This window comes from Passer domesticus, chromosome 3, assembly GCF_036417665.1.
Source record: "Passer domesticus isolate bPasDom1 chromosome 3, bPasDom1.hap1, whole genome shotgun sequence".
Classification (NCBI taxonomy): domain Eukaryota; kingdom Metazoa; phylum Chordata; class Aves; order Passeriformes; family Passeridae; genus Passer; species Passer domesticus.
Genome location: NC_087476.1, coordinates 71,684,609 through 71,710,682, shown reverse-complemented (window position 1 = coordinate 71,710,682; position 26,074 = coordinate 71,684,609). Strand labels below are relative to the sequence as shown.

At 47.7% G+C, this 26,074-nt stretch overlaps 1 protein-coding gene and 2 long non-coding RNA genes across 6 annotated transcripts; 2 read left to right on the top strand and 1 right to left on the bottom strand.

The window, feature by feature from the left end:
* Positions 1 to 215: 215 nt before the first annotated feature.
* RHOU (ras homolog family member U) lies at positions 216 to 7,585 on the bottom strand. The gene is made up of 3 exons (XM_064413858.1): positions 7,075 to 7,585; positions 6,251 to 6,309; positions 216 to 3,226 (listed from the first exon to the last, which is right to left on the bottom strand). The coding sequence occupies exons 1-3, from the start codon at positions 7,397 to 7,399 to the stop codon at positions 2,771 to 2,773; spliced, it is 840 nt and encodes a 279-aa protein (XP_064269928.1). The 5' UTR covers positions 7,400 to 7,585; the 3' UTR covers positions 216 to 2,770.
* LOC135296909 (uncharacterized) lies at positions 3,545 to 4,335 on the top strand. The gene is made up of 2 exons (XR_010358927.1): positions 3,545 to 3,660; positions 4,029 to 4,335. It is a non-coding gene; the product is annotated as an uncharacterized LOC135296909 (long non-coding RNA).
* A 368-nt stretch (positions 7,586 to 7,953) lies between the features above and the next one.
* On the top strand, positions 7,954 to 14,284 carry LOC135296907 (uncharacterized). Of its 4 annotated transcripts, XR_010358925.1 has the most exons (4): positions 7,954 to 9,177; positions 11,745 to 11,994; positions 12,946 to 13,191; positions 14,241 to 14,284. It is a non-coding gene; the product is annotated as an uncharacterized LOC135296907 (long non-coding RNA). The 4 variants fall into 4 exon arrangements; XR_010358926.1 differs by having other exon boundaries at positions 7,954 to 8,789; positions 12,946 to 14,284; XR_010358923.1 differs by having other exon boundaries at positions 12,946 to 14,284.
* Positions 14,285 to 26,074: the final 11,790 nt, after the last annotated feature.

Sequence of the window (26,074 nt, the reverse complement as noted above, 5' to 3'; positions counted from 1 at the left end):
GCTGGCAGGGAGACAGAAAGCTGGCCATTGTACCCTTCCCACCCAGCCCAGCCCCCTGGGGATGGGGCAGTGCAGGGAAAAGGCTGTATTTTCTGGGCAGAGGCCTTTTGCTGGGGCACTGGGAGCGCAGTCCCAGTATTTTGCTGGGTATTGGCACAGTGCACAGCCAAGGGACTGCCCTCCAACCTCCTCGAGCAGGCAGCACAGGCAGACACGTACACAGGTCAGAATTTATTTCCAAATACCTCATTTATATCATTCTCACATGAAATATTTCTTTTGGAATATAGCCTACACTTAGAAAACAGAAGAGAGGGTTTTTTTTATAAGGCACATCAGATTATAGACTACATAGAGGCATCTCCCCCTCATTTATGCTTGTAAAATACTGGTAATTTAAAAAGTAAGATTTCTAAAACCTAGACCCTGTGTAGCCCCACGTAGAGCAATATTCATAGAGTTATTAGACCTCAGTTTACACACACCTAGTAAAGGGCTATAACAAGTTGTATATAAATCACATCTTCAGAAACAGTCACAGCTGGCTACATTCAAAAGTAATGCTACTCCAGACTATGGAACAGGCTGCTTATAAAGTATAACCTACTGCTTCCAGTTCAGCATGATACCAAGCAGTATGATCTTGCAGAGGAAATTCTGTTATTCTTGTAAATGGAAGCTGCTCAGATTCAAGCCTGTCTCCTCCTCAAACACACATTTTTGAGCGACCAAGACCATTTTTTACAGGGAAGCAAAGCACCAAGGAGAAATCTAGCTTTGTTTTTCTCCAAGATGTTGGCGTGACTGCCTATCTGCAATCCTGTCAAAGCATTTGAGTAAGAAATATAAAGGCTCAGATGTTAACTTCAGGACCAGTAATTACCAACCAGATGCAACCAAGTCAAATGCATCCAGCTTCTGTGCTATGGAAACTGTTTTTCCAGGCTCTTCCAGTGCAGAAGCCAACATATTTTTATTGAATTAGGCCCTAGGTAAAGATTTCCATCCCATTTTCAAGTTTTCAGTGATGGAACATTACCCACTCTGAACTCATTCTTCTGCAGAGAAGGAAAAAATACTCTCTGTGGAGCCTATGCCAATAGCCCAGAATCCATTTACATAGTGTCATTTTCCTTTATGGGCCAGGAGGTAAACTGTGGTCAACTCAAATGGCCTCCACAGTTCTTTGTATCAGACATTGATTCATTTCTGATGAAAAAAGGTTCTGGCCTTCTGTCACTACAGTTTAGTTTAAGAATAAGGAAAAGGTCACTTCAAGGCTAGGGCCAAAGGGAAAAAAAAAGAAGTAGAATTTGATCTTGAACTATCTAGGGAAGGGAAAAAAAGGAATTGTGGCCATAAAAAGACAAGGAATTGTGGCCATAAAAAGACAGACACAAAAGAAATGTCCTCTGCAGAATAGGTTTAAATAGTGATCCTTGCAGAAAGTCACATTATCATTTGGGTCTCTTGAACTAACTAGAACTGCAATTAGGCTTAGAGCTCAGTAGGACCCAGATTCAGCCAGAGAACAGGTCACACTCAGCTCTATGTTGATCCCTCAGCTACATTTTAGGCACATTTCAATTAATCTGTTGGACTGATCTGGAAAAAAAAAGAATTATCAGTTACATTTTGGGGATGGCCTCCAATGGGATGAGACAATTTCACAACTATGAGCTTGGACAAGATTCAACCACAAGTGACTGTTGCCTTTAGAAGGGAAACATTAACTTGGTTGGAAACAGCATCACGAAGAGGACGCAGCAGCCTCAGTTTCTAGAGTCCAGTTTGTTATAAATCTCAATCTGCCTGATTTGTTATTTGTTTAGCAGCCTTAAAAGGTAAAGGGGCATCCTGAAATTCTTGGCTGAAAATTTTAAACCAGATGTAGTTTATATGGTGCTGCACAGGTATTTGTTACATTGCTTAAAAAAAAAAAATTAAAACCCCAACACAACAGTATTTACATTCCTTTGAGCTGAAATAGATGAACTGTCGTCATGTCTGCAAAAACACCGAGGAAATCACCACTGTTCAAGGCAGCAAGTTAAAAGCTTGGTCGTGTTTTTGGGCTTCCAGTCGGCTTCCTGGGAAAGGCAAGGAAAGGAGGACAGAAAGGACTTTCCGAAAGTCAGGAGGTAACAAATGAGATGTCAGCTCCAAAAGGGATTAGGTTCCCTCACCACAAGCTGAAGGTATACCCATGACCTTTTTAACCATGGCATTTGCGTATAGATTACACCTCTTGCATACCCTTTTAAAAGTGATCCCTAAGAGCACTGGCTTGGGAAGACACAAAGAGAGCAGGAGTGGGGTTTTAAAGCTACAAATGTCAGTTAGGAGGCACAGTGTTATTTTTCCCTTTGATCGTCCATGTACAGAGCTTTACATTTCCACTGTTGCTTGTGCGTTCCTCCTGCATGCCCTGGCAGTGAAGGCCTCTGTTGTGCTCCGCCCCATCACATACACCTTACAACAGAAGAAGTTGAATCCTTTGGACAAATCCTTCTATGCTCACAGACACATGGTGCTTTTTTTTCCTTAATGAGAAGTTGTGGTCACAAAACTGGGTGCCAGACCTGATATATAGCAATTATTTAACTAAGAATCCTTCTGCAATCCTCAAGAGGGTAACTGAGTCATCCAGTAGCAACATATACACATACATACAGATCTACGCTATACACTCAAGACGACACAAATTGAGATTTCAGCTAATATAGCCTCTATTGATTTCCTCAGAGCAGCACTCAGGTCCTTGCAGCCCCTATACAAAACAGCAATATTTTTTCCACCAGGATTTGGAGAGGTTTTTCATCTTGTCTGGAGTCCTACATTTGGATTTCTTTGGTTGCTGCTGGGTATCTGAGTACTGAATACCAGCCACAATGGCTGCATCAAAGACCTCCTTGAGGTTTTTCTGAGTCAAAGCGGAGCATTCGATGTAGGACGCGGCTTTTATTTCCTCAGCACACAGCTTTGCAGCCTCCTCCGAGACTGGCTTTTCTTTGCACTTGTCCAGCTCGATGAGGACTTTGACATCCTCCCGGAGGTCTGACTGTGTCCCAACCAGGATAATAGGTGCCTTGGGGCAGTGGCAGCGAATTTCAGGAACCCACTTCTCACTCACGTTCTGGAAGGACGAAGGGCTCACCACGCTGAAGCACAGCAGGAAGATGTCCGTGTTGGTGTAGCACAGAGGCCTGAGCTTGTCGAATTCATCCTGCACAGAACAAAACTGTGTTAGCACTCCACAGAAAGAGCAGCTCTAGCCCGCCCCGAGCCTTGGTGAAGCTGAGGACCACCTGCCACTGCCATCTTGACAGGCACACCAAAATGAGCACCCAGACCACTCAGCAAGGTGTGACAGGAGCAGAAGCCACCTGTACCCAGCCTGAGGTCTTGTGGCTGCCAGCCAGCGGGCACCCTGCCACCATCAGGCACATAGGACAAAGGTGGAGGCTTCCCTATGTACCTGAGATTTTCCAACTAATGCTGCAGGTTATTTCAAGTGCTTAAATATTTCCTCTGCTCTTTGTACACAGGCCCTCTGCCCCTACTTCAGCAAAGAAGCAAAGCTGCGGGAAGCGGTTATGGCACAGAAAGCTGCAAACTGAAGAGGGAGAGAGCACTTTCCCCAGACCCACCTCTTCCAGGGTGAGTCAGTGAGTAGATCTGAGGAGGAGCACCTGTACATCAAAGCTGTTCTGCTGACAGACCTCGACAGGGGCAAAGCAGATAGGCAGCAGCATGTGTACCTTCTGGGTACCTTTCCTGGAGTCAGCTTTTAAACTGGTTACTACTTAGCAACATCCTACAGGATATGGGAATAATTTCCCTGCCATTGTGCCCAGGGATTTAAATCTGATGAGAGCAATAATGACTTACAATGTGCAGGCTTAACATGCCAATGGCATAGAGTAAGAGCTTTACCTTTCCCTCCCACCCATGCCACATCAAACAAACTGCACATGGGCCTCCCAGCACTACCCTTCTGTTTTGTGTTTTTTTTTTTTTTCTTTTAGTGCAAACTCCAGCAAAGCAAGGCCCTTTTTCAGCTTCAGGACGCAGCCACAAGAAAGTCAAACACCTCATGATAACAAAAGTGTGTTGATCCTCACAGAAGAATGTAGCTAGAAGCAAGGGTTACTCCAGGCAGGCTGCTTTTATGCTGACAACAGGATAAAACCAGGGTAGCAGCCTGAACAGGAAGGATTTGCCTCAGCAGCAGTGACATTTAATTAAAATGGACCATGTTCTCAAATGCTTGGAATTGAAAAGGCACAGAAACATAAAGCTGAACATATCTCACAGTTTACTGATGAATTGCGAGTTGCATGTTAATTTTTGAGATGTGAAATTTTGCTTTAAAGTCTCTGGAGGCCCGGAATACACAGTTTAAAGCCCCCTGGAAGCCTCAGAAATCTTGTTCTGCTCGCATGAATTTTTTGCAGCAGCATCTCTGAGAGACATTTATAAAAATGTCAAAAAAGTAAGAGTTATTAGCTTTCTTGATTCTCAGATTAAGCCACAGAGAAGACAGGCTCTCACCACGTGGCTCAAGAAAAACCCACATTTACTGAGAGATGCTGCTCTGAACAACAGGGCTGTTTGCAGAAAGGCGCCTTGCCATGCAATTGCCTCTTCTTGCTACATGTGAAACCTCAACAGGGCTCAATTCAATGGGTTCGGAAGCAAACCCTAGACCTGAAGGGTTTTTACTAAGATGAAACAGTTCCCTTTATATCCTAAGTACACTTCTGCCATTTCAATGGTAGGTACATGGCTGCAGGGATTCTACACCTCTTCGGGCTAGTGATGCTGAAACAGAATTTCCCACTGCCTGGAGAGCTTTTTTTAGCTCCAGATTTCAGCAGCCATCTCCGAGCAGCAGTTTTATCAAAGTATCTTGAAGTATGTTCCTTTTCAGGAATCTTTTACTCAGGACAATTTCTGTCAGTTTAGATAACCCCTTCATTTTAAAGACAGTAACTTTACTCAATCCAGCTGCACTTGGGCCACCAGAGCAAACACCTTAACCATTAAGGGCAGGGAAGGCAAGGGGTGACAGGACCTGTTCATCCCTTCTGCAGCTTGCAGCTGCCTTTCCACAGGCACTGCATGTCCACAGGCTGTCACCTGATGCCAGTTTCACCTGCCATGCTCTGCATATGAGCATGCACAGCCAAGACTGTTGCAGTACCACCCCATCTCTTCAGGAGGAGACAAAATCATGGGACAGTTCTGCTGTTTGACTTCATATCCCTAACTGCAGAAGGCTGTTTGTAGGAGACAAGGCTTTGTAGGACACACTGCTGTCTACTACTGCACAGCCCTTAAAACCCCATTCCTAAGTAGGGCACCCAGTTACTACTAATCTAAATAGGTTTGTATGTTAAGACCACTGAGATTTTTCAGCATGTTTTGGTGAAGGCATAGACCTACATCCACAAAGCTGCACAGGACCCTAACTCCCACTGCCTTCAAACGCTGCAGTGAGGTAGCAAAATATTTTTGGCTGCTTTTGGTTATCCAGCCTTGACCCCTGGCAAGCAGTGTTGCACACTGCTCAGGGTGGTACAAACATGGGTCTTCTAGAAAATCTGAGGTGGTAAGACATGGGCTTTTTTATGTATCAGGCAAAGTAGGAGATGAGAGGCATCAGCCGCCCTCATCTCTTCAGGTTGCAGATTACAGGAAACCTCAGCTTTGCAGCAGAAGCACTTTCTAAACCAGTGGGAATGGCAAATATGAAGCCTCCACAGACAACACCCAAAGTACTTTTTTCTCCCTCCAGCTTCTGTCCCTTCAAAAAACACAGCCTCTATCTCTGGACACCTACAGCTGTAGTTGCTTTGCATGCAATATGCAGAACACCCTAATTCTTAAACCCGCAGTTATTTAGCAAAAATAAAGACAGTGACAACCGCTCAAAGAGAAAACCAGGTGGCTGTTGAATCCCCAATATGTTCAGCCTTTCTAGTCAGGCTAAACAGAGCTACAGCTTGAGCCAGCAGAGCAGCAGCCTGTGCCCAGCCCCTATATGGAGAAACAGTACATCCCCCACCCTTGAACAGACAGGCAAAGCAGTGAGTTAAGCAGCAGTGAAAATGACAGCAGATAATAACATGATCAAACACTGGGAATACTTTCAAATCCATGAAGTCATTTGCAGGACTACTTTGCGCAACAGCAACAACTTCTCCCCTCCCGCTGTCACTTAAATCAAGTAAGTGGCTGCACTGACCTGACCAGCTGTGTCACAGAGCTGAAGTCTCACCGGCTTCCCATCGACAGACACAACAGCTTTTGGAAAGAAAGGAGGGAGGGGGGGAAACTATGGTGAATTCAACTTCACATGTTTTCCGTTAAAGAAAAAAATTTTAAAAGTATGATTTACCATCCCTCAGCTCTAATAGCCTTTTCTTCAATTCTTTTAGATTTAACAACTTAGCAGAGCTGGAAGGGACTAACACAAGCAAGCCCTTCAGGGCTTTCCAATTCATTTTACTACAAGAGATGAGTTAGGCAGTGACGGCACAAGTCCTCCGCAGGCAGCGCGGAGAGCGAGCCCGGCAGTCTGGGATACTCTCCGGCTAGAGGGGTTTAGCTTTACTTCCTCGCACACATTCAGCACGCCCGGGACATGAAAAGCCCCGCTGAACCGCAGAGAAACCCCTGGACTTCCCCCTTTGTAAGGGCGAGACAAGGCGAGTATTTAAACCTGCTCTTTAGGCGCTTCCGCTGTCCCCGACAGCGTTAAGCTCTCCACCGGAGGGTTCCCAATTAAATCCCGGCTCTGGCCGCGCGGCCGGGCATGACACCCGCTGCCAGCCTGGCTCCGTCACACCGGAGACCGGCCGGTGCTGCTGGCTGCGATGGCAGCCTGACAAGCTCGGTCCTGCTCCTGGAGCCCTGCTCCCCACAAACACATCATGAAATCACCGACCCTGGACATCGCGCCCCCTCCGTGCCGCCAGCCATGGCCGGACCGGCAGGACGCGTCGCGCCCCAGGACAGCACAACCCCTCGCCCGCCGCCCCGGTGCCCGCGGCCGCCCCGGTCACTTACCGGAGAAGTTGTCGAAGGCGGTGGGGATGTACTCGGTGGGGTACCCGTTCGTGGTGTAGCTCACCACCAGGCTGGTCTTCCCCACCGCGCCGTCCCCCACCAGCACGCACTTGATGCTGCGCCGCGGCTCGGACCCCACTGCGGCCCCGGCTCCGGCCACGGCCCCGGCCCCCGCCGCCCGGCAGCGGCCGCCCAGCGCCGCTCCCAGCGCCGCCGCCGCCCGCCCGCTGCGCACCCTGCGCGGGGGCACCGGCGGCACCTCGCAGCCGCCCGGCGGCACCGGCTTGCTGATGTATCCCGCCTCGCCCTCCTGCTGCGGCGGCATCCGCGCGGCCACGCAGAGCCCCGCGGCCCGGGGGGCGGCGCGCTGCCCGGGGCCGCCGACCGGGGGGCGGCGGGGTGCGGCGGCGGCGGGCGAGCGGTGCGGGGCCCCGGCGGGCCGGCAGGAGCGGCGCGACCGCCGCGAAGCCAGCCCCAGCGGCGCTGGCGGCTCCCGGGCGCGGCGGCGGCTCCCGGCGGCTCCCGGCTCCCGGCGGCTCCCAGCTCCCGGCGGCTCTGCTACCGCCGCGCCCCGCGCGCCAGAGTCCCGGCCGCCGGCCCCGCGCCGCCGCGTGACATCGCCGGCGCGGGGAGGAGCCGGCGCGGCACGGCACCGCGCAGCACGGCCGCCAGGCGGCGCCGCCCTCCGCGCTCACCGACGGTTGCGGGCAGGCAGAGGGGGCGGGCCCTGCCGCGCGGGCGCGCCTCTCATTGGTCCGCTCGCCCCGCCGCGCAGCGCCATTGGCTGGGTTCGACGGAGGGGGTGGTGCCACCCGGCCCGTCGGGGCTCGCGGCCGGCATTGCCCGCGGCGGCGGCGTGAGGGGCCGGCCGGGCAGCGCTCGGCCCGCTGAGGGGAGCGCGTCGTGCTTAGCAGGGCAGGAGAGCCCTGGCTTTTCCACGGGTGCTCTCGGCGGGTTTGCCTTGGAAGCCGCTGAGTGAGCTTCCACCTGCACGCTTGGGGAGGAGTAAACTGTGCCGTGTGCCGTAGGAAAGGGGGCACCTCATCTTTAGCACGTTTGCAATAAGTTGACCACGGAAATTTTTTGCAATAAAACACTGAAATTGAAAGGCTGATGAGTAGCCTGGCTCTGTTCTCAATTGGAAATGTTATTAACACATTTCTTACAAGAACCTTAAAGGCGCCACAAAAATACGAACCACGCCACCTGGAGAATCTGGGGTGCCTCATTTGACAGGCAGCAAGTGCATATGTCTGAACTTACTGAACTTACCGAATCAGTGTTGAGAAGTCTGTGGCAGAGCTGAGATTTCAGCTTACCATTTTTTAGCATCACTGAGTTGCCAGTGAGTCCTGAAGTGCTGCTTCCCCACTTCCCTCAGCGAAGTGGAAACCCACGTGAGGCAGCGTGTGCTGCAGCTGCCCATCGTGCCCCGTCTGTGCTTCCCGTGGTCACTGGAGCTGACACCTTCCTGATCCTTTAAACCCTGGAGCGGCGTGGCCTAACCTCCAAAGGCCCTGCAAAGGCTCACGTCTCATGGAAAAAAGCACTCTGTACAGCTGATCTTTTCCTATGTGCTCTGGCCTCTTCCATGGGAAGTGGTACTGTGGCTCTCCATAGGGCCATGGCTCTTTTGCACACAGGCATTTTGGACATTCCGAAGCAAGGCCAAAGCCAAGGTCCTGCCTGGCTGAAAGCAGCTGCAAAAACGCCAGGTTGGATACATTTGAAGGCGTGTACAATTGAAGGTGTAGGAAAAAAACCATCTCCCTGGAGCCCCATGCCAGCTCAGCAGCACCCACTCCCTGCAGGGAGCACAGCCAGGCAGGGGTGGAGCACAGCAACCAGCAGAGCATAGAGGCTCAGTGCCACCCTCATGCTCAAGACCCATAGGGGCCATTGACCCTCCTGTGGGACATTGCAGTCCTGCAGAATGACATTCCCTTAAATGAACTAAGATGGTGCTGTCACATGTGGCATTAGCCCCAGGGAGAGCCATCACAGGGCACCCAGCTGCAACGACACCCGGCTTCCCACTGGGTGCTTTTATGCCTCTGTGATGAAGCTTGTGAGAGATCACCCAGACAGCTGAGCTCTGCCAAGGTAGAAGGACTGGAGCAGGAACCTGCCCGCACTCAGGCTTATACTAAAATAACTGAAATGGCTTAATTCATACCTTTGATTATTTTGGTACAACTCCTCGTGGGGAAGCCAAAGTTAGAACAAAAGCATTCTATTTTAATTTAGTGTAATTATAGCCTGTCTATCTAGAAGAGCTGAATTGCTTTAGTAATACTACTGCAGCTAATTCCCTAGAGTATGGATGCAGTTGTGCCGGGATAATGTTGATTTGCCTTATTTTTGTGGGAAAGGGGAAAAACATTTATGTGCACTGCAGGCTCTTTGCAAACAGCTGCAGCTGGTTGAAAGGTTACTGCCATGGCAGCTTGTTGCCACACTTGATCTTGGGTTTGCTGCCTCCATAACAGAGCCATAGAGCAAGTGTGCTCCACAGCCACCTGGCTGCAAAATCACAGCATTTCATTCAGTATTAGGTGCCTGCAGCCCAGCAGGTGTCCCACTGAAAAGCCTGAGATTACTGTGTGGCTGCTGTGCTGTAATGGTGAGGGAGCTCAGAGCTATCTGTGGTGTGGTAACATCTTGAATGGTGATGCTGTTTCAACAGTATTAGCTCAGTATTAGAGTAATGCAGGTGACAAATCACATCCCTGATCAAAGTCAGGTACCAACCCCAGCAACCAAAATTGCCACAGGTTCTCCTTTTCCTTAAAGGGAGACACAAGGAAAATTGATTAATTGCACAGAGGCTTGTGTCCCTTCTTCTGAATTGAAAACAAGTCACCTTTCAGTGAAACTGTGAAGATAGTCAGGATCTGCTTAAAATAAGGAATATCTTTAGTTATTTCTGGTGAACTGCATGGAGTATGGAGACTGGATACTGTTATTTCTGGTGCATTTCCTCCCTACTGCTCTGTGCAGGGGGCAGAGCCACATTTGCAGCCCAGTGTCTCTTTCCAGTGCATGCCTAGCTGTGTCTCTGCACCAGACAAGGCATTGCTGGCAAGAGGCATGCACATTGGGATGAGGTACAGCTTTTCAGGATCTAGTTCCCTCAGAGTTCATTCTTCAAGCTCTGAGCAGCACCCAAGAAAGTTGTCTCCTGCACACATGAGCTTTGATAGAAAAGCCCATTGTGCCTGAGGAGCGGAGCTGTCAAGAGGAGTCTCCATCTCCAAGCCAAGATTTGTGTTACCCTTCTGCCAGAGCCCAGCAGCTGGTAGTTTTCCATCTCCTGAAATCCAGAGGAATTTTCCACCTCAGGGAACAAGAAATTGGAGAAAAGTCAATAGACCAGACTAGCTTCATACCACATTTATGCAAGGAAAGAAATAAAAAGAGCACTATAATTATATTTTAACTACCTTTTACTCTCAGCAGCATCCCATAAATCAGGTATCTTGATAGTACTGTGGAACAGCATATGATGTTGGAAGTCAACATGCAGTAAGTATGCTGACAGTAAATGCAGTAAAGACTGTAAGCTGGTTGGCTTTGGCCATCTTGGGCAGTGTGTCCTGACATGATGAAGTCATGACAGCAGATGAATTTATATCCATTTTGTCCAGTTTTGGCAAAGAAGAGGTGAGCAGATGTACTGCAATCTGTGACACCATGCCAGGATGTAGCCCAGCCGAGGGCACAAGGATGTGCAAGCCATGTCACCCCTTACTGGCAATGGCAAGTGGCAAATTTATGTCCTGGATCAATGCTGTGACAAGAACTCACTAAGACAAAAGATGCATAACCACAAGGAAAACTCCTGTAGGTGGGAGATGAGAGGGCGAGCAATATGCACTGGGTGAGGACTCATTTGAACGGCACCGAAAGATGACGTGAGAAATCTCCTCATGCAACGCTGCAAGCAAAAAAATGCCACTTGTACATTTTTAAACACCTTCAGCAGACAAGTACAGCTGATGCATTGAGCCAAGTAGGCTGCAGTGGGATAGCTATAAGAGTCTGCATTGTTTCTGTGCTCAGAGAGGGGGGCGTGAGTGGATTCAGAGCTGCATGGTTGCCCTATACTGTAATGTACCCTGCTCAGTACAGTAGCCTTTTGTGTAAGAGGATGAGCTAACCAGTTGTTTTGTAGAGGGGGGGCCCTTTTGCACCACAGCAGCAAGTCAGAGCAGCTCCCGGGCAGCCGTGGTGGCAGGGGCTGAGGGGGCATTGATGGAGGGATGCTATAACAGATAGCCCCTGTTTCCGAGCTTTTGGCCTCAATCCTATCACAGGCACACATCTTACAGGTTTGAACCCAATTGTTTTCAGAGCTCTAAGCTGGGGGATAAACAGGCTTAACTCCCCACAGGTCAACAGGGTGGCAGTTGTCTGTCTCAGGAATGAATCTGACACATTATCAGCCAGTTCACAGGAAAGCTTTTGCTCTATCCTACATGCTTGTGTTAGTCAAATGTTATTCTTCAAGAAAAATGACAGAGAGAAAAAATTATTTTATCAGGACGTGAAGTAGGTCATTGTTATACCCTGGCTTATCATTTTCCCTATGATACAAAAAATATTAACTGGATGCTGGCCTTGGAGAATGAAAGCTTTATTTTTTAAATTTTCTTTTTCTTTTATTGCAGAAACTTGAAAAGCTTGACAAGGAGACAGATGAGGGAGTGAGGCAGCACGCTCTGAACATGACGTGCTGGACTGCGGCTTGTTCAGGGGAAGGATATGGCCTGCTGTGCAGGACTGTCACCAAGATATTGATCTTTACCAAGAAGAGCAACCCCAAGTTCTGGAAAAATATCCATCTGTGATGACTCCATCCATTTTTCAAAGAGTTGGATCCCTGTGACTCAACTGAGCCGATCATTGGCAGGCAGATTGGTGAGAAAAGAAAGGGGAAGAATAGGAAGGGAGGGAGAGAGCAAGAAAAGGACAGAAACCCAGGAAAGAAAAGGCAGCTTTTATAAAGGACTGCTCTGACCTGCTCTGACTCTAAAGAAGTGCCTTTGAGGCTGTTCTGTGAGAGCTGTGAGGGGAAAGGGCTAAAGAAGTACAGAATACTGCTACTTTTACATTTGATTTGTAGTTTAAAAAAATGTATTTGCCAGAGGTTTTTTTAGTAACATTTTCATGGCCTATGTATGTATTTCAGGGTAGTTTTCACTAGCTGGGGAATGGTATCAATAAGTAGCACACATTATTAACACAATAAACTCTCACCACCCTGCCAGCTAAGTGCCGATTGAATTTAGGACAGGGTTCCAAAAACTCACAGACAAAACCCATTGTTGAGATAAACCTGGAAAAAACCCTCACAAAACAAAAACAAAGCACAATTGCTTCAAGACTCCCAAATTCCGAGTTTATTCAGAAAACAAATTAACCCTGGCCTCCTATCTGCAGTCCCTCTGCAGGAGAACCACGGTGGGAGGTGAGCCCTTTATCTCACTTTCAAAATCCTTTTCAGCTGATCTGGGGTCACAGTTGCTGAAAAGCACTGCATGTCCTGATTTTGTGTGACAGTCACCAATTTGCCAGTTTGTTGTGTAAGCCCCTCACTGCCTTAGGGCTGCCCCACACCCCTGTGGGTTCACCAGAGCTGGGAACCCTTTCCATTCAAGCAGTGGACCCAGCAAGTCACCTGGGCACTGCTGGGGACACACTGGATAAGACCTGGGTGGTGGCAGATAAATGTCTTGGTAAGAAAAATAACAAAGATACCAGCTTTGCCAAACATCTGACTGATGGAACTGCCCCTGCCCTGGAGTATATTGCATTTCACTTCTCTTCTGCTCACTGGGATTTATAACTATTCTTCTGTTTCTGCCACAGGAGCCCCTTTTTTCAGAGATAATCTGGAGAGGGAGGAAGTCCAAGAGCTAAACTGGAGGAGAAGAAAACATACTTGGATAATGTGCTGCACACTGGTAGGAGAGATGGAGGAAGACAGCTGAGCAGAGAAAAGGCAGCTCAGTTTGGACACATCTCTGAGGAGCCAGAGCAGAGCTGCCTGCACTGGAAATGGGTGTGGTATCTGCAGCACAGATACTTTTTGCCAGACTGGCTGTCAGCCAGCAGGTGAATCCCCTTATTAGTTTTCCTCAGCTGGCACAACCCCACTAGTTCCCCAGGTGGACTCCCAATACAGCTGTCAAAATCCTAGTCTGCCATGCTTCTGTTCTTTAAGGGTTCTTTCCAGCAGCAGGGAAAACTTTCCTTTCTCCTATGCATTCCCTTCCCTGTTAGAGCCTACTAGTGAATAACACCTCTCACTGGGCCGTACACATCCTTGTATGAGGGGTCAAACCAGCTTCCTAATGGGACCCTTCACTTTTGTTAACAATACTGGGATGTGAGGAGAGCAGAGAGATCTGTCTGCTCTGCAGGGATGCTCCCATGCTTGCTTCTGTACCCTCCCACCCCTGAAAGCTTGGCCCAGCCAATAATTCTGTGCTGATCTGCCTCTGCAGAGGGTTTGTCCCATGCATTTTTAGATGGTAACTGAAAGTCTGAAAACATCAACTGGTCTTAGTGTTATCTCTTTTGGAGCCAGCCACTTCCTCTTGGTATCAAACTTGGAAGAACCCCATAGCCACTGCTGAAAAGCCTTTTCCCTTTCCACATTTAAAGATCTTTTTCAAAATGGTGCTAGGATGTCCTTGGTGGGGATTGAAAGGCTTGGAACAAGCCAATGCAAGTGTTAGTTTTACTGAAAGTGAGCAGGATGTTCTTCCCTGATAGCTGCCTGTCTTTAAGGGAAGGAATTGCAGGAAAGCATCCACAGCTCCAGGGCAGCTTAGCAGAGGAGGAAAGTCATGCCTTTTTTTGTGCTTCGTGATAAACAAAGGCAGGAAAGCAAAGAACAGGATTCACTTGGTGTGGAGCAAACCTTGCCATCCACAACACCACTGTCCTGGCTCAGGTGTATGTGGAGGCTCCCATAGTTCTCTGGCTTAGAGAGCCAGCTATGTCGATCCCACATCCCTGCTGCTGGCAGCCACAGCTGGGGAGGGGCAGGCACTTCTCAACGCACCATGCTCCACCCCACAATCTGCTTTGGGAGAGAACTGTGAGCAGCTTTGGTATACTGGAAAGCAGTTACACAGGCATTATATTTCTCTTTTCAGGGACAGAATGAAAACTTCCAGTTCCCAAATCTGCAGGACAGCACTTTTCAACCATAATAGGTATACATAATCAGACATAGAAGCCAGACACAGTATAAGGTTTTTCAAGCATTTCCCTTTCAAGCATCCCATATCTTCTTGGAACTCCCTCACTAGCATACAATGCTGGGCCCAAGAAATTGCAAGTCTAGTCCATTGGAGCTGGATTTTGAAACAAGGAGTTGCTAAAACAGTACTTCTCAGCATGTCTCTACAAGGCAAACCCTTCCATAATGGTTTACTTTCACAAAGTAGTGTTTTCACCAGTCTAGTTTAAAACAGTTTTCTGAACAGAATAAAATTCCAAGGACTCCTTTTGCTGTATAACCTTGACAGATAAGTGTCCTTTTTTAGCTGGGGAGGGAGCAGACAGAATTCATGTGCCAAAACCCTAAGCTCTAGAGGAAAACTTCTGTTGAGTGCAAACTGAGCCTCAGTTTGTCAGTGTTTGAGAAAGTACTTTGTAGATGTCTTGAAGTCATCAGACTAAAGATATGAATGAGGGCATTACTGGTAGACAATGTGATCCTAGCTTCAAACCTGTTTCTTCTGCTGCTTTCTTTACGGGTCTCCATATCTTTGACAGAAAGAGTTAGAGCAAGAAGGATAAAAATGCTGAACCTCTCCCAGCTCTGGTAGTTGTGGAGAAGTGACTTAGGGGCTTTGAGCACAGAGGCTGGCTCTCCCATCCTCTGTTAGCTGTAAAGACAAACCACTGAAAAGCACCAGAACTTTCCCACTGAAGTAAAGGCATCGGGAACAGGAGATTAATGGGTTGCCAGCTGTGTCGGCATGATAAGCCAAGCAAGAACCCAGACTCTTTCAGTCGAAAATGGACTGAGACCTCAGCAGGGACACATGGCAAATCAGCCAGCAGCCACACATGGAAAACTGAGCAAGGCAGCATGGGCAAACATTCCTTATCTTCGCTTTACGTCAATAGAAATGGCATTGTAAAAGAGGCAGCAAAGTATTGGCTGGAGAGGAGGAGGGAAAAGTCCACAGACTTTCTTGGCTGTACACGTAGGTTTTAAAATGCTACTGTTTTCCTCAGAAACTTGTCATTGAAAACAAGCATCCAGCAAGTTCTTCCAGAAGACTTGTTTGCTTGTTTTGGTGGATTTAGCTGAGCTGTGCTGGCAGGAATCTGCCTGCCACTGCTGTTGTGCTCCAAAGGCGGTCAGGAAAGTACAACCTCTTAACCAGTCTAAAGCACAGCTGTGATAATTACACCATCTACTATGATTTGCCACAAAATAGGACTCAGGGAAGAGGCAGGCCTCAGAAGTCTGGGTTTTCTACAAGGTGATGTTGTCTGCAGCCATGTCCCTGTTTCCCACAGCTTCTGCTTTTACAGCAGCCTAGCCCAATTACCTTAATTTTCTTTGCTTTCTGGTTTTATTGTTTTTGTTACGGCTAATTAACAGAAGAGTGGATAAGTCCCAGACTTCTTGTGTGGATGATTTTTTTTTTTTTGGTGGTGGTTGTGGTGGTACTTTTCATTTTGCTGAGTTTTCCTTTTGCTTTTAAGCAATTTTATGTAGAAAATAATGTTTCCTACCAGAGGCAATACTGAGAAAGAAGAAGGCTCAGCAAGGAGAGTAACAATTAAGGTAAAGCCATGAATAGGTTTTGCCTCCTCCTCCCTCAGTTTTGCAGCCCCACCCTGAGTGGGTAATGGGCCCTGACTGCAACTCTGCTGTCAGTGCCCTGGAGCAGGGAAAGGCACAAATATTCCCTCCACACAGGTGTGCAGGTGTCAGTGGAAGGTGAGCTGGGAGAAGAAGCAGGCTGGGATAAATACAGCTGAAGCCTCACAAGCTGGGTCCATATGGCCCCTGGTTCCATGCCCTGCCCTGCAGAGCCCCGGGCTGGCTGCTGGCTGGAGCAAAGCTCATTGCTGGGTTATGGGCAGGGCTGGGCTCACTGCACCTGGGTGTCTTAGGGCAGGGCCACCCACTGCACACCGGTGGGGAGCTGCAAATCCCCTCTCCAGGTGCACAGGGCTCTGCAGGGACTTTAGCTGAGTGCCTGGGAGCTGGTTCTGGAAACGAAGGTGCTCTGTCAAAAAGACAGAGTTCAGGTATCAAAGTAATGATATCACTCATAAAAATAATCTCAAAACAGGATTGTTGGTAAAGCAGTGTATTTTCGTATAATGCTGTAATTAATGAACACAGATTCTCTGTATTTGCAGTCCCCAACACCATAGTGATGGACAAGATTAAAGAACAGATACAGGTGACACAGTAGTTGAGTGACTGAGCATCTCCCTCTTAACATACGCATGGGGAAAATGAATGAAAAAAATGGAATGGAGAAAATGGAAAATCCATGGTGCTGAACTGCTTTCTGTTTTTCTCAGGAGAGGAACTTCAGGCAATGTGTCTGTAAAGCACTGAGCAGCTTCCACTCTTCCTGACCCCACCAATTTCCTCTGCACAAACTATCCATATGGATTTGACGTGTGGCCTCTGTGGGGCCCTGAGGCCTCATATGTCTCACTAAGTCAAAACGTATGGGCTAGAGAAGCCATGTCCCTGCCTAAGCTTCTGCAAGTCCCTCAGGGTCAAGTTAAGTGCAAGCCTGATCCTGTTCTCTGAACCAGGCTTGCCTGGTGCACGCTTTAATCTGCCCAGCCTCAGCAGGCTGGGTTTCATCTCAGCTGCAGAGCTCAAAAAGAGGTGGCCCCTGTATTGCTCCATGAGGTCCTGTGCAGCTCAGCATCCCCACCAGACCAGGGGCACATCTCCATGGCTGGCTCACCCTCACCAGCTTCAAGCCCTGGGGCTGGGGCAGGAGCTTAAGAAATAACAGGGCTGTGGGACTTGAAGGCTTGTCTGGAGTCATGCACCCCTTTTAGTGTTTCTGTGAGTCTGCTTCTGCCCTCAGACCCAGGGGCTTAACAGTGCTTCCCTGCTCCGCAGGGATGCCAGGGTGAGTCAATCCATTAAAAGCTGCTCACTGCCGTGACACCACGCCTAAAGCCACATAAAATAATAAAACAGGCCAGGGAGTCTTTTCCACTCCCAAGACCCACTGGCATTCCCAGCCATGCCCAGGGAGACAAGCTCCTGTCCCCCAGAGCAGGAGAGCTGTGCCCAAACCACCTGCTGAGAACCACCCTGGCTCCTGAAACATGCCTGGGCGGTGGCTGCAGGAGTGTTTGCTTGGTCTGGGACAAACTCCTGCCAAGGACAATGCCAGCCATTTAACTGTATAGGCAATTGCCTGGGCCTGTGCCCTGTCTCCTCTTTATCAATTTATTAGTACCTTGCTGCTAGCCTACACTTGTACAGACAGAGAGCTTGCCATGAACAAGGACAATAAAGTGCCTGTGAGGGGAAAGTTCAAAGCATTGTAAGAAAAAGGTGCATTCTCCGCTGCAGTTCAGTCTCTTTGGTCACTGCAGAGCTGGGTTTGGTTGATGCAGGTAGTGTGATTTTTTTGTGCAGTGCCTGCCAGAGGGAGCCTTGGTGGCCACACATCACTGCCACCCCAGCAGACGCTGCTGCTGCTGTTATGAACAGTACTGCAGCCAGGTTTAAGACAGGGATGTAATGCTCTGAGTGGCCAGCTTACCAAAGAGAACAAAGAAATTATTATAGGGCCAGGAAAAAAATAAGGGGGAAAAAAAGCTAAAAGAAAACAAAGAGCCATTGACAAGAGACACAAATTAGCTGGGTCTCGAGTGTCCTTCCCCATCTGATAAAACAAAAATGTCCAGAGCAACAATTAACAAAAAAAAACATATGAGGGATAGAATATCTGTTTAGCTCCAGGTACTGACTACCATACAGAGCTCTGTTTTTTTGTTGTTTCCATGCTTTGGGTAGTCTTGGGTTTTGGTTAACGTAGAGCTGGATGCATGTATGTGGGTACGTGTGTGTGTGTGTGGGGTGCAGTCCCCATGGGTTTGAAAGCTGCCTTTTGCAAAGAAAGGGAAGCCCTCCTGAAGGGCAAAAAAAGAGCAAAGTGGGCTCAGAGGATACAGGAGTGTGCTTTGGCTGCTTCTAGGGAAATACAGCTAGAGGTAGGAATTAGCCCTGGAAAAGCACTCAAAACTCAAAACCAGAGGCAAATCCAGCAGGTGTTCAGGGTTGGGAAGACAGCGCTGAATAAAAGCAATGCAACAGAAGAGGAAAGCTGTGGAGAGTGCTGCTCCTGGGCTGCTCTGGGGTACACTGGTTGTTGTTGGCTCACTAGCCAGCACTGAGGTAAGGGAGGTAAGGGCTGTCCTTGCAATAGGGCCTTATGAACAACAGGGAGCTGAACACTCTTCACTTTTGCCACAGCAAAGGGAAAGGAAATCCATTCTCTACAGTATGTGAAGCAAGTAATGAGCTCAAACTGCAGCATGGAAAGCTCAATACAGATGGTAGAAGATCCTTTCCAGAGGTGTGGGCAATTGTATATTGCAGTTGCCTCCAGAGACTGAGGCATCTCCAGCAAGGTGAAACACCCAGGGCTGTCAGGAATGGTTAGGGACAGCTCATTTTGTTTCTAGGTAGCTGGGATGCAGTGGTGTTTCCTGACAATCGCTCTTCCAACCATACCTTTGTAAAACAATCCAAAGACTGTCAGGTGCTATGGTTCCATGGTGAATTTCACTGACAACAGAAAGAAAACCAGACAAAGCCTAGGGTATCACAGAAACAAGAAATGACACTTGTTTCTTCCAGTCTTGCATTTGAAAGAAGAAGTTGTTCTCAGCTATGTTATATAATTTACCTGTATCACACCATCTCTCTATACTCTCACTGGAAAAATCTCAATTTGTTTTGCAGTGGTTCCTCTTTCATTCCCTTCTGGATTGACAGGCTCAGCAGGTACCCTCAAAATTGGTGTAAATTCCTTTGACTTTGCACAGCAGCTAGTGGCACCATGGATTATTCAGTCAACATTAACCCAACAACCTTATTGCCATAGCATGAAGCAGAAGGGGAAAGCCCTATCTTTGTGAGTAAATTATTAAAATTTCTTTTGTCAGTAAACTGAGGAAGCATGAATTGAAGATGAATAAATAAAAACACAATTTTTTTTTTCCCCAAAGCAGTGGGAACTGGATTCTGCAAACCCCTATGCATCTTGCTTCCCTGTTAACCGAAGCGTAAATATTCTTGCGTTCAAGACCTCTCTGCCCTGACTGGAGCTCTTCTGCATGGCTTGTCCTTCACAAGCTAAGTGACAATAACAAATTGTCCTACTTAAGCAAGGGACCTATTTCACCTCCTCACCACACTCATTAAAAAATGGCAATGCTAAATACACTTAAAGATCAAAGGCCTGGTATGCAAAACAGGTCCTGTGCAGCAAAATGATGGGCTCCTTAGGGTTTTGTCGCTATGGTGCTATTGCCTTGACAAGTTAAAATATCTCTTGTCAGCCTCTGTGGGAGCCTAGACAGAGAAAGAACCATCAAAAATAACTGAGTACTGTCTTTGACTACAGTCACTGAGTGGTTAATTTTTTTTAAGCCTTAATCATCTTTGACTTCAGGTTTGGCTATTAACCCTCCAACTGATCATTAACTCTACTGACTGAATGACTGATTTCCAGAGGATCAGTCCAAAGAAGGATTGGTTTTTAGGTGGTTTTTTTTTCCCTGAAGGACTTTAATATCTCCTACCAGCAGACAGACAAACTATTGAATTCCCTGTAAGATTTGGGCTGAGCAGGGAGGTATTGCAGGTTATCTGCATAGAAACACACTGCTCAGAGCTGATAAACTCACTGACACTATCCTGCTTTCCAATTTAACTCCAGCCTTGCTAAGCAGCAGGAGTAACCTGACTGAATTGTTGAGGGTCACAGCCTGAGGTCCTTAATCAACATTCCCAGCTTAATCAATGGGAGTTTGGCAAGACTAAAATGCAAATCAGGATATTTCTGGTGTTTACCCTGGTACTTGTCGTTTTCCTTCCAGAACAGCTGGTTAAAGATAAATATAATGTTGATGCAGAAATGATCAAATGTCAATTGGACTTCATTTTTTAGCCCTTTTGTCTTTAAAATGCCTACAGTTCAAATTTTCTAAAGGCAGTTTTGCTGGTTAGAGAATGATCTGCTAATAAATGAACAATTTTTTTCATTAATAAACTATTCTGACTCACAGTCCATATCCTAAGCCACAAGACCATCCTGCCTTCCTGACTTGAGATCCATAAGACCTAAGAAGCTGACTCTGACTCAGCAGAGAAGGGCTGGGATTGGACTGTGTTTGCGGTGTGTATCTTTCTTCCAAACATGACACAGACAGAAATAAATTAGGAAAAAGCCTCTTGTACACTGGTCCTGATTTCTCCCTGGGAATCACTGGGGTCTTGATTGCCCCCTGTGGTATGAGAATGAATTAAGCTCAGCTTTATAAATAGCAGTCTAACCACTCCTGTGCTGACAGGCACAAACGTCAGGAAATATGTAGTTAGTTACACCGGTGCTGCATCTTTTAACTTAAATTTTAAGTACCTCTGTCATACCAGGGGAAGCAGAATAACACATCTGGAACTAAAAGATTCCTGCTAGAATTTCACACTAACTATTTCCAGCTTTCTTCCAGATAGGAGTTTTCAGCAAAGTGTTGTCTAATTGAAAAATTCTGTTTCCCTAAAACTATTGTTTTTCTTATGAGACCTACAAAAGAAAACATGCCCAATACATCTCTCAAACAAAAGGAAAAAATTATGAATATCAAAGCATCCCTTTTTCCATTGTTGACATTTAGAATAATGTTTTCTTTATTCAAATGTCTTCTACAATTTAAATATTTTTACTTTTAAGTAATAATGATAAAAAAATCTTGAAAGCACTGAAATTTAATATTACCATTGACTCAAACTGCATTTTTATTGTTGCCTGCAAATATTTCCACAGCTTTGTTTTTTATCCCATTTTGTGACTTGACTTTTTCCATTTCAAGCACCTTCTCTCGGCTGAAAATGGTAACCAGATATTTTGTGCCTGAATAAAAAATAGGATGAAATCCCAGCTAAGGCAGCCCACATGTCCCTCTGGAATACGTTCAGAGAGGAGCAGCACACCTGTGCTATAGCTTTGGCTATAATAGCAAGGCTTTGCTGTAAGTCAGCCAGGTGAGGAGCACTCCACCAGATTAATCATGCTACCACCCTCCTGTATGGAGCTGCTAGCAGGAGGTTCAGCAGGACCACAAAGTGGACAGGGCTAGACAAAAACTGGGGGAGAATAATTTTTCTGCGTACATTTATTGAATTGTTCCATTGCAGAAGTGCAATCATGTTAATTCACAGTTGGCAGGATGAATGTCCCAGTGTAACAAAAACAACAGGTTTTCCAGTGTTCATTTCCAGTGCTAAAATCCTGCTGAAAATCTGTTCCTGTGCATAGGGAGGAACTGTTCCTGGTGGAGCAAAGCTCACAGTGAAGTACCAGCTGTAGTAGTGGAGCCAAGAAGTTGCAGAGGCAGCTGCTGTCTGCCTTTCCCATGTTGCCTGCCTGCCTCCAGCCCTGCAGAGCGGTGGGACCAGGAGTGCATCAGTAGTGCTGGCTGCATCCACACATATGTAAAGCTGCCTCCTCAGGCTCAGGCTGTGGCAAGATGATATTAGAAATATTTATCCCGCTCCCAGGAAAGACATAGCACCTCTGTCAATATAGTTCATAGCAGGGCCTCTGGCAAAAACCCCAGTACATAACTGCAGCCACCTCCAGTCACAGTTGTCACTGAGCCTGAGGGCAGAAGCCACAATGAAGCCCAGGCCCAGGAGCTCTGTGCCGGCTGCCTTGCTGTGTGCCTTGGGCTGCCATGCTGAGTTGCTGGGGCCGAGCTGTGGGCTCCGGGGCTGCCAGCACATGGAGCTGCGGCTCTGGGGCTGCTTTACAGCTTGGGTATTGTGCTGGATGATGGGCTCTGGGCACGGGCGTAGGCACTGCAGGGCTGCTGGGATGTGGGGATGCTGAAATTCGGGCAGTTGGCAATTTGGGGCTTGGTGCTGGGCTGCGGATCTGCAGGGCTACAGAAACGAATGCAGGTCTGCCGCTGTGCTTGGTTGTGGGACTGCCAGGACCCCGAGCTGGGGAGGCATGAGGCTTCTGGGCGCTGGGCACAGGGAAGTGTTGGGCGGGAGGGCTGCGGGACCCAAGGGCTGTGAGTGGAGAGGCTGAAGGACTGCGGAGCGGCGCGCAGGGGCTCTGCGGGGCTGGGAAGGCGCGGGGCGGGGCTGGGCCGGGCCGGGCCGGGCCGGGCCGGGCCGGGCCGGGCTCAGGGCGATGCGGGCCTGCGGCAGCGGCGGGCTCCCTCTGCTGGCCCTGCTGCTTTGGCGCCCTGCAGCGGCCCCTTCCCGGCCCGGCTTTAGAGTTCACAGAGATAACCACAACAGCTTGGTGGGAGATTTTCCCCTTTGTGCCTCGAACTGGCAACAGGAGCCTGCATGCCCCATGTGCGATGGTCTGTGGCGCCATCGGGTTACTGATTTGTTCCCTTAGCCACAGCTTAGAGATAACAGGTTTGCTCTCTGGCCGGTTTTCCACTGCCTGGAGTCGCTGACAGGACACCAAACCTTGGCATCGTCCTTGTTTGCAGCTTGCTGTGGCCGTGTGTGTCGCAGAGCTGTGAGCAGGAATGGCACCTTGATGCTTTCGGCATCCCTCTTGTCTAAACTGCGCAGCAATCCTACTGAGCACCACAACAAAATTCTGCTTACAGGTACTTCATGAATCTAACTCTCCTCCCAGGGACTACTGGGACACATACACAAGCACTGCATGGTGGGGGTATTTTTTATTTCTTTATTGGATACGTTTGCTTCCTACTCTAAAAAACCTCCAACGTCAGGCATGTACCGCTGCAAGTACGAATAGGCTGTGCTGCACTCATTTCATCATCTCCTCTTGGATGAACTAAATAATTGCCCACCTGGTTCACTACTCATCAAATGTAGGCAGTGCCAGCCCTTCAGCCCTTCGGACACGGCACACAGCACAGCGAGCTTCCCAGCGCTGTCCTGTACCACTTGTGCAGTGTTAGCAACACTGCTACACCTCAGGGAATGAGACCTGGCACAGTGTGTCTCACTCACGTGCTCCATGGACCACTTCTGGAACTTTCTCCACAAGCATGCACAACCTTGATGCTTGAACTGCTCATGGGGAGCAGGAGGAAAATACACTGGGTTTTTTTACCCAATTTTTAATTTGCAGACCCCAATATTTTCCAACAGAGGTGCAGACCATCTGTCACAAATTTAAGGCGACTAGCAACAGGGTTGATTTTCTTAGCTCCCTTTCCCCAACAGATAACCCTCAGGGCCTGCAGACAATAGGCTGCAAACTGTTGGCATTGATAGATGAGCTTCTTCCCCTTCCATACAGCTTGGAAAATTGCTCGCCTGTCTCTTATTTAAACAAATGAAATATTCCAACTCCAGACAATGCTAGAGCTAATAATAGAAAGAGGGAGCAGTTTAGGATTTGAGTCTCTTACCTCCTGATTCTTTCTATCCCTCCCCTCTCTGTTCTAGCACCCCTTTGTTAGATTTTAATTAAACAAGAAAATTTAATAACAAAATCAGAATGTTAACCAGGATATCTGGGCGAGGTGACAGACAGAAAAATCATTTGAAAGGTGTTCCAAGCTGTAATCTTGATGTAGGATTTGAGCTGGCAAGGTGGGGATTTACAGTCTTTTCTACACCAGCAGCACAGAAAAAATCACTTTCTGCTTTTCCTGCTCCTGACAGCCAAGCCTCAGCCAACCGATATTCTCCGCATCAGCACCCAGGGATGGGAGTCTGTCGTGGAAAGAACCAAACACATATAGCTGCAGCACCAGCATGAATACAGATACAGAGAGCAGGAACACATTTTGTGCTGCGGACCCTGGAGGCAAGCTTGGCTTGCAGCTCACATACACGCATGCCAAGATACCTGTGTGTGCTGCAGTATAGGCGTGTTCAAACCCTTGCACTGCAAAATACTGGAGCTATTTTAAGGATGTGGAAGTATCTGGCTAAAAAAAAAAGAAGCCTTGTGTGTTTGGGCCTGGCTCATTTAAAACCCTTGTTTCTTCCTCAATATTGGAAGTAATGAAAGTGCCTGCAGTAAAATACCTGATAAGCGTCTTTTCCTCTATGGAGAGGGTAAATGCATGTCATTTTCCAATTAGCTCTTGCTCTGAGCAATTACGTTGATCAAATAATTGAATAAGTAACAGGAATGTGAATTCTGGAGACAGTTAATTTCATTCATCTGCCAGTTTATAGCCTGACTTGCATGAACACATAAACCAGGCTAACGTGTTATTTATAACTTTGAAAATGCAATTATAGTAGTCAAACATGAAGAGTTGTGTGTGCAGAGAGGAAGGTTTCTGCTAGTAAATTATAATAATTGCATAATGAGGGAATTTGTTCTTTTAGCCAGCATGTAGGACAGGAAGGATGTGAGGCTTGTGTTTGAGAGAGTGAAGAAGGTTGGTGTCAGGATGAGCAGGTGGAGCAATGGCCCTGGCCTGAATGTGGGGCAGAGGGGCAGCTAAGCCTTACCCTCCTGTTTTGTGAGACATTGCGTGTGTTCTGCCTCAGGGACTGTCAGTGAGGGCTAAACATGTCCCCCAGCTCCCCATACTCTTCTCTCCAAGTGAAACTGAGCATCATTTCTGGTGGAGAACCAGGACTGTGATCCTTTGCATGAAGGTGAGCGCAAGAGATGCGAACCAGGTGTTTTCTGCTTGGGGTTGGTCTTGGATGAGCATCACGGTGCCCTGAAAGAAGCTCCAGTTGAGTCTGCTTGATTACAAATTACTTGGAACAGCCCTTGAAGTTGAAACCAAGTCCTTGACTTCCATCAAAAGTATCAATCCTTCTTGCAAGTTTTATTCAGGAAAAATAATAATAATAATAATAATTTTTTTAAAAGCTCATCAGGAATGCAAACCATTTGATTTTTCTTCTTAAAGCTATCTTTACATCATCTAAGTGATCATACCTTTTATCTGAAGCCCCTGTAGCAACCTGGCATACCACACTAATTAGCAGAGATGCACAGAAATAATAGTAGTGTGCAGACATGAGCCACTGCCTGACAGGGAGTATTACCTGGTCGAGTGCTGCACTGGCTGCAAGGAGGAAATCTGTGCAATTAATGGCTTCCTGATTAAAGGCATTTGGAGTCTGGCCCTTAAATCTTCAAGGCCTAAAAACACATGCTGAGTTAAATATGGAATTTGCTCACAGTACTCAAAAACATTGCCCCACACAGCAGGATTCAGTGCAGTAATTTTGGTTGGAAATACAGACTTTCCAGTCTAAGCATATTTTACCCTGAGCCGAGTAGAAAGTGCCCCAGTCGAAACTAAAGGGCCATAGAAGGACTTGTGGGGATTTAAAACCGCTTCTAAACCAGCTTAGTTGAGCTCTTACCATTCTCCTATGAGGACATGCTCTTACAGGAATTAATTTCACAGGGCATGAGGCAGCAGAGGCAGAAACCCCACAGGACGTCTCAGGCTGAAAGGCTATTTAAATGGTAATAAACTTCAGTGGATGACAAAAACTAGTGACTGATTAGAGGCACACCAGGAGGGGGTTATCTGGTGTGAAGCTGCGGGGCTGCGGCACCAGGGCCTTCTGTTCCCTGCACATATCTCTTGTCACCAAGCAAACAGGATGGGGTTAATCCTGCCGGCAGGGAGGAGACCTATTTCAGGCCAGCGGACAGCAGGAGGAAAATGCTCGCCACGGGAGGTTCTGGGGTTGGGCAAAATGAGGGAGGGTGCTGTGTGTCAGGAGGCTGGGACAATGCCAGCCAGCACTGGTGTC